Here is a 12,339-nt window from a genome sequence, read left to right as displayed (position 1 = left end):
TCCTCTAAGAAATGAGTCCTTTTATCCTCAGTTTATAAATGAGAAAAATCAATAGAGAAGTAAATAATTTAGCCAAGGTTATGCATTTTGATAACTACTGGTAAGCTAAATTTTAATTAAAGCCTCTCTGACTCCAAAGCCCATGCTCATTAATCTCTATGTTAAACAACCTATGTATATTCAAATAATATGTTTATATGAATAAATATGTTAAGGGCAACTACCCCCTGTTATAAAGCATGTAAAGTACCCGTCAGTACGCAATAAATGTCAGCTATGGATGTTATTTGATGTGTAAAGCAAACGAAGCTCAAGAAAGTACTGGAAAAGGAACAGTAAGTTAAAGATCACAGTGCTAACAATGGTAAAACCCATAAAACAGAAATGCTTCAAAGCTTTAAGAAATTCTATCTGAAAGAGGTTTTTTTTTCCCCCCTGAGGAATATATATGAAGAAACAGAATTCTAAAACCCTGTGTTTACCTTGCCCTTGACAAAACAAAAGTCCCGGCCTGGGAAAATCAGAATACATCAATAAACAGTGGTAGCTACTGTGGGAACTACGTCATCTCCTGAGGTGATTCACTCTAAGCTTAATGAGTCATTTGTAGTATAAATTCTTAGGGCTAAATGTCGTCTAAAGCCAAAGGGAAATTTTTTACCTGATTCGGGACTCTGCAGTTTTACACTCTAAAAAAAAAAAGAAAGAAAGGAAAAGTGAAAGAGAAATATGTACACAAATTTATAAAATCAAGGCAATAAAAGTCATTTTAAAAATCATATTTCCTATGCCTTCAGAGACAGGAAATGTTGATCCTATTTTACCTAATTTATAAATGCAGTCACTGAATTATGAAAAGGTATCTTTAATTCTTACAGTGTTCTATTTTCTTTTGGTAAATATCTTTGTTCTTTTTCTTTTTTTCAAGACAAGCTTATGAATTTTTTTAATTATTATTTTTTAAGCCTCAGGTATAATTAACACAGTTATATTAGTCTCAGGTGTATGATATAATGATTCAACCATTCATACGTTACTCAGTGCTCATCAAGATAAGTGCACGCTTAATCCGCGTCACTGATTTCACCCATCCCCCCACTCACCTCCCCTCTGGCAATGACCAGTTTGTTCTCTATAGTTGTGAGTCTGCTTTTCTGTTTGTCTCTTTTTTCTTTGTTTTGTTTCTTAAAGTCCACATATAAGTGAAGTCGTATGGGGTATTTGTCTTTCTCTGCCTTATTTCACTGAGCATAAAACCCTCTTTTTTGTCACAAATGGCAAGATCTCATTCTTTTTTTATAGCTGAATAATATTCCTCTGTGTGTGTGTGCATGCGTGTGTGCACATGTGCGTGTATGTGTATCTTCTTTATCCATTCATTTACGGGTGGACACATGGGTTGTTTCTATATCTTGGCTACTGTAAATAATGCTATAGTAAACATATTGATGCATATATCTTTTTGAATTCATGTTTCATATTTTTTGGGTAAATACCCAGTAGTGGAATTACTAGATCATATGAATTCTATTTTTAACTTTTTGAGGAACCTCCTTATTGTCCTCTACAGTGGCTGCACCAGTTTGCATTTCGACCAGCAGTGCACAAGCTTTCCTTTTTTTCCTACATCCTCGCCATCACTTGTTTCTTGTGTTTTTTATTTTAGCCATTCTGACTGGCATGAGGTGATATTTTGTGATTTTGTGAATCATTGTGATTTTGATTTGCATTTTCCTGCCAATTAGTGATGTTGAGCACCTTTTCATGTGTCTGTTGGCCATCTGTATGTTTCTTTGGAAAAATGTCTATTCATGTCTTCTGCCCATTTTTTAATTAGATTATTTGAGGGGTTTTGGTGTTAAATTGTATACGTTCTTCATGTATTTTGGATATTAACCCCTGATTGACTATATCATTTGCAAATATCCTCTCCCAAACCTTATAGTGATTTTTATACATCACAGCAATTAGTCCTAAATTGATCTTTTTAAAAATTTCCCTCCTATTCAGAACATTTCCCAGGAAATTTAACTGGAAGTAAATTGTTGACATTGAAACTACTTTATGACATCGGAAAAGAAGTGATTGTTTGGGCTCTAGGCATTGTTAAGATAAAGACCATTAGGGGCGCCTGGGTGGCTCAGTTGGTTAAGCATCTGACTTCGGCTCAGGTCATGATCTCACAGTCCATGCATTCGAGCCCCATGTCGGGTGCTGTGCTGACAGCTCAGAGCCTGGAGCCTGCTTCAGATTCTGTGTCTTCCTCTCACTCTGCCCTTCGCCCGCTCACTCTCTGTCTCTCTCTCTCTCAAAATAAAATAAAGACATAAAAGAAATTTTAAAAATAAGTTTATCTTAAACAATATGGACACGTCATTCAAAAATTTATTCTCCACAATTTGCTATCCCAGTGAACATAATACAGCCTACCAAATGACTACTATGAACAAGCTACCTACTTATGAAATATTTATTTTGGCGTTAATTGTCCTTCAGGAACCAGCTCAAATATTTCCTTCTTCACTAAGTCTTCCTTAGTCACTTCCAACCTGTAAGTTTCTTAAGGGCAATAATTGTGGCTTTTTTAATGCTAATTTATTTATTTGTGGGGGTGGGCAGAGAGAGGGAGAGAGAATCCCAAGTAGGCTCCATGCTATCAATATGGATCTCAACATGAGGCTCAAACTGACCTGTGAAATCATGACTGAGCCGAAATCAAGAGTTGGATACTTAACTGACTGAGCCACCCAGGCGCCCCAATAATTGTGTCCTATACATCTTTTTATTCCCACATCCTCTAGCACATTGTTTTATACGTAGTACTCGCTTCATGCTTACTGAGTGGATAGGTGTCAAAAATACAAGGAGTAGGACTATGGTCTGTTGAATCCAAATGAGTAGAAAAAGAAAGTTATCGATCTTAGTTGGTCTAAGTCTCACAGAGTCATCAAATTTCTTAGACTCAGATGTTCCTCTCCATTCTAATGATGTTCCAATTATTACCTTCACAGCTGAAGATAAGGATTTGGGAACAGTCAATGGGAATTCTCCTGAAAGAAAGTAAATATGGTCCAATTGTTAGGAGTGTTGAACTCTTTTAGAAAGCAAATGTTACTTAGCAATAGCCCACTGAACATTGACAGGACATGAGAAGTAATCTAGTTAATCTACACTTTATTTTACACTTACTAAACCATACTCACCAGTTTCATCCACCACAATGAAAGATTCAGGGGTCCGTTCCGGAAGTGGAGGGGGAATTTCATCGTCTAACCTTGGAGAAGTTGCTATCCAAAATGTCAGAAATATAATCATAATTTTTAATTAGAAAAATCCAAAGGAAATTCTTATATTCTAATCTTGATGTAAATTCCATCAAGCATCACTACAATAGTTGAGCTGGTATGTGTTTACTCAAAGAAAAAGCAAGATAAATTCTCCCATTTTATTTAAGTTGCAAACTCAGGAGGTTTTGTTGCTGCTTCAAGATTTATTATTTCTTTTAATAGCCCAAAAATATTTTGATTGAGTCACTGAGTACCAGTTAAGAAAATACAAAATTTTATATTAATTCAGAAAGTTTTGAATTGTTTTCTATACAACCCTTTTGTTTTACATAGAATATACAATAAAGGACAATATAGTACTTTGAAGCGTGCCAAGGATTCAGTTACAGAGTAGGTAGAATTATAAAGATTTTAATATCCCTTCTGTATTCTACAATAAAGAATATGGATGTTTTTCCTTTTTGCAAAACAATAGCAGCGTTTTCTATTTTAGAAAAATTCAGAATTTTTATAGAAAAATTCAAATGCTATTATAAGAAACTGCCACCAGGTGGCACACATGTCAATGCTGCTACAATCCCTAAAGCTAGGAATTGTTTTTAATGATGATGCACAGAGAAGTTTAAGATATTGTGGGTATCAAAAAAAAAAAATCCTTTAAATTATAAAATAAGATCAAAGTGTATAAAATAATCAGAGGAGCGCCTGGGTCGCTCAGTCGGTTAAGCCTCCGACTTCAGCTCAGGTCATGAGCTCACAGTTGGTGGGTTTGAGGCCCGCTTAGGGCTCTGTGCTGACAGTCAGAGCCTGGAGCCTGCTTCAGACTCTGTGTCTCCCTTTTTCTCTGACCCTCCCCTGCTCACGCTGTGTGTGTCTCTCTCTCTCTCAAAAATAAATTTTTAAAGAATTTAAAAAATTTTTTAAATAAAAAAATTAAATAATCAGAGAAGAAACTAAATCCAGATAAAACATTTTTGTAAGAAAACTACATATCCACACATCTATTACATTGTATAATAAATAATGTTATAGGAAAAAAACTCTCTACTTCCTATTCATGTAAAATGTCATTTATAAATTTCTGATTATATATCTGCAGTTACACTTGCTCTTTTCTTCACCTTTCATATCAAGCTATCATAATTGTCTCTAACAGGATATTTACTTCTACTTTCAAACCACTCGATAAAACAAAAACAGTATGAATTTGCAAAAATCTAGAATTAAAAAGTGAGAAAATCTGAAGGTAAAGGTGTATATAAGATTGAAGTTCTACACAGAATACTAAATACATCTCATCTACTAAGTTATTACACAAGAACAGGAAGAAATCAGGTCCTCCTCTTCCACCTCCCACAGAAGAGACTTCTGTTCTTAGCAATCTGTTTAACTCAGTGTAGCCACATGATTATGCAATAAATATCCCGAGTGGGGGCACGTGGCTGGCTCAGTCAATGAAACATGTGACTTTTGATCTCCAGATTGTAGATTCAAGTCCCATATTGGGTGTAAAGATTACTGTTAAAAAATATTCTTTAAAATATGAAAAAGCTGGGGTGCCTGGGTGACTCAGTCTGTTGGGTGTCCGACCTCTGCTAAGGTCATGATCTGTGCGAGGCCCATGTTGGGCTTTGTACTGACAGCTCGGAGCCTGGAGCCTGGAGCCTGCTTCTGATTCTGTGTCTCCCTCTCGCACTCTGTCCCTTTCCTGCTCACACTCTGTCTCTCTCAAAAATAAATAAACATTTAAAAAAATTTTTTAATGAAAATGTTTGGGGCGCCTGGGTGTCTAATTCTTGGTTTCGGCTCAGCTCTTGATGTCACAGTCAGTAAGTTTGAGCCCCACAACAGAATCCACGCTGTTGGTGCCAAATCCGCTTGGGATTCTCTCTGTCTTCCTCTCTCTCTCTGCCCCACCCCACTCGTGCTCTCTCAAAATAACTAAGTAAACTAATTAAAAAAAAAAAGAAAAGAAACAGTTTAACCAAAATCCCCAGTGACCAAGTGGTGCTGTTGACCAAATCCTTTCTGCTGCTCCTTTGGAAGTTGTTTTTACATAGTACATAGTGAAGGTAAATTGTGGACCCCTGATACACAGTTCAAGAATGAGGATTACCTTCTTGAGAAGCTTTCTCGCTGGCATAGATCCTGCACCAGATCTGACTGCCTCCACTGCTGCCTGGTTCATCAACTATTGCATGTTTGCCACTGCTGTTTTTTAACTTATCACATCATTAAAACACTTTTGGCATTTATTTCTTTGAGGAGGAGAAGGAAGAAGGAGAAAGAAGCAGAGAAAGATGGCGGGTGCGGTGCAAGGATAAGAAGAAACCAAATCTATAGAAACCACATGAAATCGAAAATGTTATGCACAGTTTAAAAAATACCTTACCGACTACTCCTGTCTCGTGGTCCAGCGGTGGAGGATAATCAGTGGGAGAGCTCAGTGCTAAAGAATCATGTGAATTGTCGTAAGAGAAGAGGGTTGCAGAGGATGCCAGCAATGGAGAACGAGGCAAAGCAGTTCCATCTGGCCTCTCAGGTAAATCAAGAGACACCTTAGAACCAGTCCTACTTGGGGACAAGGACGAACAAAAAGGATCTTCTAAAGACGTGTAAGAATGTACCCTAAGAGCACTGGAGGCCTGCTGCTTTGCATTAGAGGCCTTGCACGGTTGGTGCTGAGAGTCAGATGCCAGTGAATAATTCAGTTCTGCGGAAGAAACTCGCATCGTTTTCTGAGCCTGCTCAAGACAAGGGTCATGCGGTTGGGATTCCAAACACAAAACATTCTCCTTGGTGTCCAGCTCCTTGGTGTCTCTTTGTTGCATCAGTTCAAAGGAAGTTGATTTGGTCCGCATTATCGGCCCCTTTAAATTAAAACATCCCCCTGCTACACTTGCAGGTTTAGAATTAAACAAAATGGAGCTCCAGTCTAAACTCTGATGTTTCTGAAGAGGCTCCCCAACTACCGGAAATGCCTTTGGCTCCCATTTCATGGTCCCATCAGCTTTTTTGTTACAACCGCAATTTAGCTCCAAAATGTCAAAAGAACTGCTCTGTTCAGCGGGGTGTAAAACTAACCCTTCCTTTTCACTTATTTCAGGAGTCCTGAGGTCAAAGGAAGAAGCGTCTGCACTTTTCAGCCTTATCCTTTGTTTGTTCTGTGGGTTCAACATTTTTGCTTCTTTTATGCCACTGAAACAAAAAGAAAGCAATGATGGTTCCGCGGAACCCCAAAGAGGCTGCTTCCCAGCATCACAATGAATTATAAGCTTGAGATTTGCACTCCCCAACCCAATTAGATCATACTGAGGTGTGTACAATTGTACTCACCTTTTTGGTAAATTACAATAAGACTCTGCTTCTAGGGGGGGATTTTGCTCAAGAACTGAATACTCTTCTTGAATCTTCAAAAAAAAAAAAAGAAGACATTGGTTGTTAGTGAAGAAATGGCAATGAGATATTTTATTTTATTTTTTAATGTTTTATTTATTTTTGTGAGAGTAAGCGTGCAAGCAAGGGAGGGGCAGACAGAGAGGGGGACAGAAGATCCAAAGAGGGCTCTGTGGGGCTCAAACTCACAAACCCATCAGGGCTCAAACTCATGAACTGCAAGATCATGACCTGAGTCAAGGTTGGACACTCCACAGACCAAGCCACCCAGGCACCTCAGCAATGAGGTATTTTAAATTCACAAAGTTGTGAAGTTATCTTCAGAAAACATAAAGAACTTAAATAATTCACTAAAGAGATTACCAAAATATTGAGTTTCCAAAATACAGAACCCAGCAGGAACTTGTTCACATACTGAGGTCAAAGGAATCAAACAAAGAAATAGTGTTATGGAAACTAGAAAGGGTTTGCCTACAGCATCAAATATGGGAGTTTTAAAATGTCTTTGGGTTAACTTCACTCTCAAGAAGACCCTAGCTTCACAAATTAATCATCTCAACTCTCAATGTTAATAAGTGCTCATTAGGTCCTCAGATTTATTTCTACCTCTTTCTTCCTTACTATGCTCCAGTTATACTAGTTTTCTTGCCATTCTTTAAGCATACCAAACTTGTTTCCAATTCAAGGCCTTTACACTTACTATTCCCTCTGAAAAACTCTTGGCTCCAAATTGTGCATGGCTGGCTCTTTCTAAGTAATTATTCTCTACTTAAATGCCACTTGCAGAAGAAAATCTTCTCTGACCACTCAGCCCAAAAGCATACTCCCACACACTTGTCAGCCTCTCTTTTTTTCTTCATAGCCATTATCACATTATGAAATATGTTACACAGAATCTTAGATACCATCCATTTGTAAGATACATACTGATTTTAGAGGTGTTTAAATATATTTTTAAATGTCATTAGCAATTGTCAGATTCCACCTGTTATGGGTTTAACTATGACTCTCAAAAAGAGATGTTGAAGTCCAACCCCTGATATCTGTGAATGTGACCTTATTTGGAAATAGACTCTTTGCAGGTATTATTAGTCAAGATGAGGTTATAGTGGATTAGGGTGAGCCCTATCACAATGATTTGTGTGCTTATAAAAAGATAGAACAGAGACTCAAAGACGTACAGGGAGAATGCCATGTGATAATGGAGACAGAGACAGGAGCAATGTATCTGCAAGCCAATGCATGCCAAAGAAACTAAAAAGAAACAAGGAAGACTCTCTAGAGTTATGAGAGAAAGCTTGGCTTTGCTGACACCTTAACTTTTGGATTTCCTGCCTCCAGAACTAAGAGAAAATAAATTTGTTTTCAGCCCTCCTTAGTTTGTAATACTTGTTACAGCAAGCCTAGTAATCTGATGAAAGACAGTAATACCCCACTTTCAATAATGGATACATCAGACAGAGGATCAATACGGAAATAGAGGGCAGACATGAACAACACCATAAACCAATTAGATCTAATAGCACATATATAACACTCCACCTAACAACATACATATTCTTCCCAAATTTATAGGGAACATTGTCCAGGATAGACCATATGATAGGCCACAAAACAAGTCTTAGTACATTTTAAAAGACTGACATCATACAAAGTATCTTTTCCAATTACAATGGGTTGAAACTAGAAATTAATAGCAAAGGAAAACTGGAAAATTCACAAATGTCTATAAATTAAACAACAAACAGATCAAAGAAGGAATCACAAAAAAATTAGAAAATACTTAAAAATGAATGAAAATACAGCATAACAAAATGTATGAGATACAATGAAAGTGATATTCAGGGGGAATTTATAGCTATAGACACCCATTCTTTAAAAAAAATAAAGATCTTGGGGTACCTAAGTGGCTCAGTCAGTTAAGCATCTAACTCTTGATTTCTATTCAGGTCATGTATTATTTCACAGTTGTGAAATCGAGCCCCACACTGGGCTCTGTGCCAGCTGTGGAGCCTATTTAAGATTCTCTTTTTCTGCTCTTCCCTCTCTCTTTCAAGAAGAGGGAGAAGAAGAGGAAGAAGAAGAAGAAGAAGAAGAAGAAGAAGAAGAAGAAGAAGAAGAAGAAGAAGAAGAATAGAAGAAGAAGAATCTCAAATCAATAACTTTATACCTAATCCACTAGAAAAAAGGCAAACTAAACCCAAAAATAGCAGAAGAAAAGAAATATTAAAGATTAGAGTGGAGATCAGTGAAATAGAGACTAAGTAAACAATGGAGAAAATCAACAAAACCAAAAGTTGATCCTTTGAAAAGATCAATAAGAGTGACAAACCTCAGTTAGACTAAGGAAAAAAAGGGAGAAGACTTGAATTACTAAAATCCCCAATTACAGAAATATAAGTAGATATATTACTGCCAATTTTATAGAAATAAAAATATTATAAGACAATAGTATGAACACTTATACACTGAGAAATTGTATAACCTAGATGAAATGGACAAATTCCTAGAAACACATGATCAACCAAAACTGACTCCAGAAGAAATAGAAAATTTAAATAGACCTACAACTGGTAAGTAGACTGAATCAGTCATCAAAAGACCTTCTGACAAAGAAAAGTCCAGGACCAGATGGTTTCATTAGTGAATTCCACAAAATATTTAATGAAGAATTAATGTCAATCTTTCACAAACTCTTCCAAAAAACTGAATAGGTGAGAACACTTGCTAAGTCATTCTATGAGGCCTGCATTACACTGATATCAAAGCCAGACAAAGATACTACAAGAAAAAGAAAACTACAGATCAATATCATTTATGAATATTGATGCAAAGTCCTCAACCAAATACTAGCAAACTGAATTCAGCATCATATTAAAAGGGTTATATGCCATGACCAAGTGGGATTTATTCCCAGAATGCAAGGATTGTTTGACATAGGAAAATCAACTGATATAATCCACTGAATTAGTAAAATAAAGGGGAAAACCCTCTCATATGACATGTCATTGATGCAGAAGGAAAGCATTTGACAAAATTCATAATAAAAACACTCAACAACCTAGGAATATAAGAGAATGTCCTCAACATGATAAATACCATGGATGAAAAACCCACAGCTAACATCACATTCAATGGCGGAAAACTAAAAGTCTTTTTTCCTAAGATCAGGAATAAGACAAGGATGCCAATTTTTACCGCTTCTATTCAACTTAGTACTTAAAATTCTAGCCAGAGCAATTAGGCAAGAAAAAAACAAAAGTTGTGAAAATTGGAAAGGAGGAAATAACATTATTTTGTTATGATATGTTGAAAGATTCACACATGCATACAGAAATGCTAGAATAAACAAATTCAGCAAGGTTGCAGAATACAAAATCATCACACAAAAACCAGTTGCATTTCTATACACTAGCAATAAACAATCTGAAAAGAAAATTACGAATTTTACAGTTCTAGAAAATTACAATTCTAATTATATTAGCATCATAAAATACTTAGGAATAAATTTAATCAAAGAGATGAAAGACTTGTGTACTGAAAACTACAAAACATTGCTGACAGAAATTAAATAAGACATAAACAAATGGAAAGACATCCTCTGTTCATAGGAAGACATAATACTGCTACAATAATAATAGTACCCTAAGGGATTGACAGATTCAATTAAAGTCCTATAAAATTACCAATGGTGTTTTGCAGAAATGGAAAAATTCATTCTAAAATTCATATGGCATCTCAAAGGACCCTGAATAGCCAAAACAATCTTGAAAAGGAAGAGCAAACTTGGGAGACTCATACCTCCTGATTTCAAAATATACTACAGGAGTGCCTAGCTGGCTCAGTCAGTAGAGTATGTAACTCTTGATCTTGGGGTTATGAGTTCAAGCCCCACATCGAGCACTGAGCTTACTTTTTAAAAAAGCACTGGGTGTTATATGGAAACCAATTTGACAATAAACTATTTTTAAAAATGTACGACAAAAGTACTGTAGTAAAACAGTATGGTACTAGCACAGAACAGTCAGAAAGATCAATGGAATAAAACAGAGAGCATAGCAATAAATTCACATATGTGGGAAATTGACTTTTGATGAGGGTGCCAAGAACATTCAATGTAGAAAAGACTCTCTTTTCAACAAATGGTTCTGGTAAAACTGGACATCCACATGCAAAAGACTGAAGTTTTTAAACACTTTTTATTAATTTTTTTCATTTTTGTTTATTTTTGAGACAGAGTGTGAGCAGGAGAGGGGAAGGGTGAGATAGAAACACAGAATTTGAAGCAAACTCCAGGCTCTGAACTATCCACACAAAGCCCAATGTGGGGCTCACATCCATGAACCATTAGATCATGACCTGAGTGGAAGTCGACATTCAACCGACTGAGTGACCCAGGTGCCCCTAATTTTTTTTTCAGAGACATAGTGCAAGCCGGGGAGGGACAGTGAGAGGTAGACACAGACTCTGAAGCAGGCTTCAGGCTCTGAGCTGTCAACACAGAGTCTGATGCGGGGCTTGAATCATGAGATCATGACCTGAGCCGGAGTCAAGACACTTAACTGACTGAGCCACCCAAGTGCCCCCAAAAGAATCAAATTTGATTCTACTTATAAAATATATAAAAATTAACTCAGAATGGATCAAATACTTGAACATAAAAACTAAAACTATAAAACTCTTAGAAGAAAACACAGAAAGCTTCATGACATTGGATTTGGTAATGATTTCTGGATATGACACCAAAGGTAATGGAAATAACAATAAATAGACAAATGAACTTTGTGAAAAAATTAAAAACTTTTATGCATCAAAGTACACAATCAACAATGTAAAAGGACAACACACAGAATGGGAGACAATATTTGCAAGTCACATATCTAGCATGGGATTAATATCCAGAATATATAGAGAACTCCTAAAACTCAAAAGCAACAAAAACCCAATTTAATAATTGGCAAAGGACTTGATAGACATTTCTCCAAAGATGATATACAAATGGCCAGAGAGCACCTGAAACAGTGCTCAACATTGCTAACCATGAAAATTCAAACCAGAACCACAGTGAGATATTACTTTATACTCATTAGAGTGTTTCCCATAAACAAACAACAAAAACACAAAATAACTAGTTTGGGTGAGGATGTGGAGAAATTGGAACCCTTCTGCATTGCTGAGGGGGAATGTTAAATGGTGTACTGCTATAAAAAATAGCATGGAAGTACCTCAAATAATTAAACATAAAATTATATGATCCAGCATTTCTACTTCTGCATATATACCCCAAAGAATTGAAAACAGGACACAAAATGATATTTATACACTCATGCTTTTAGCAGCATTATTTACAATAGCCAAAAGGTGGAAGTAAACCACCTATTCACCAATGGATGAATGGAAAACAAAATGTGGTAGACAATGGAATATTATTCAGCCTTAAAAGGGAAGGAAATTCTGATACATGTTATGATAGTGACAAACCTTGGGGACATTATGGTAACTGTAATAAGCAAAACACGAAAGAACAGTGATCTCAGAGACAGGAGGTACCTCGTGGTAAAATTCATAGATACGGTAGAATAGTGGTTGCTAAGGGAGGAAGGGAGGGATGGAGGGCTACTAGTTAATAGGCATAAAGTTTCAGTTTCCAAGATAA

At 36.4% G+C, this 12,339-nt stretch overlaps 1 protein-coding gene and 1 long non-coding RNA gene across 5 annotated transcripts in view; one reads left to right on the top strand and one right to left on the bottom strand.

Moving 5' to 3' along the window:
• PTPN22 (protein tyrosine phosphatase non-receptor type 22) overlaps positions 1–12,339 on the bottom strand; it is a 58,354-nt gene that overhangs the window by 15,455 nt on the left and 30,560 nt on the right. For all 4 annotated transcript variants that reach the window (XM_029946188.1, XM_029946190.1, XM_029946189.1 and 1 more), the window contains 5 exons: positions 6,624–6,697; positions 5,680–6,485; positions 3,204–3,287; positions 3,004–3,050; positions 662–689 (listed from right to left, as the gene is read on the bottom strand). In XM_029946188.1, coding sequence (XP_029802048.1) covers positions 662–689; positions 3,004–3,050; positions 3,204–3,287; positions 5,680–6,485; positions 6,624–6,697 — 1,039 coding nt within the window. The remainder of the gene's footprint in view (positions 1–661; positions 690–3,003; positions 3,051–3,203; positions 3,288–5,679; positions 6,486–6,623; positions 6,698–12,339) is intronic.
• LOC115297957 overlaps positions 1–12,339 on the top strand; it is a 41,464-nt gene that overhangs the window by 17,334 nt on the left and 11,791 nt on the right. The window lies entirely within an intron of this gene.

Source organism: Suricata suricatta, chromosome 8, assembly GCF_006229205.1.
Source record: "Suricata suricatta isolate VVHF042 chromosome 8, meerkat_22Aug2017_6uvM2_HiC, whole genome shotgun sequence".
Lineage (NCBI taxonomy): Eukaryota > Metazoa > Chordata > Mammalia > Carnivora > Herpestidae > Suricata > Suricata suricatta.
The sequence above is the reverse complement of the archived record's forward strand: the minus strand, read 5'-3'. Positions and strand labels throughout refer to the sequence as shown.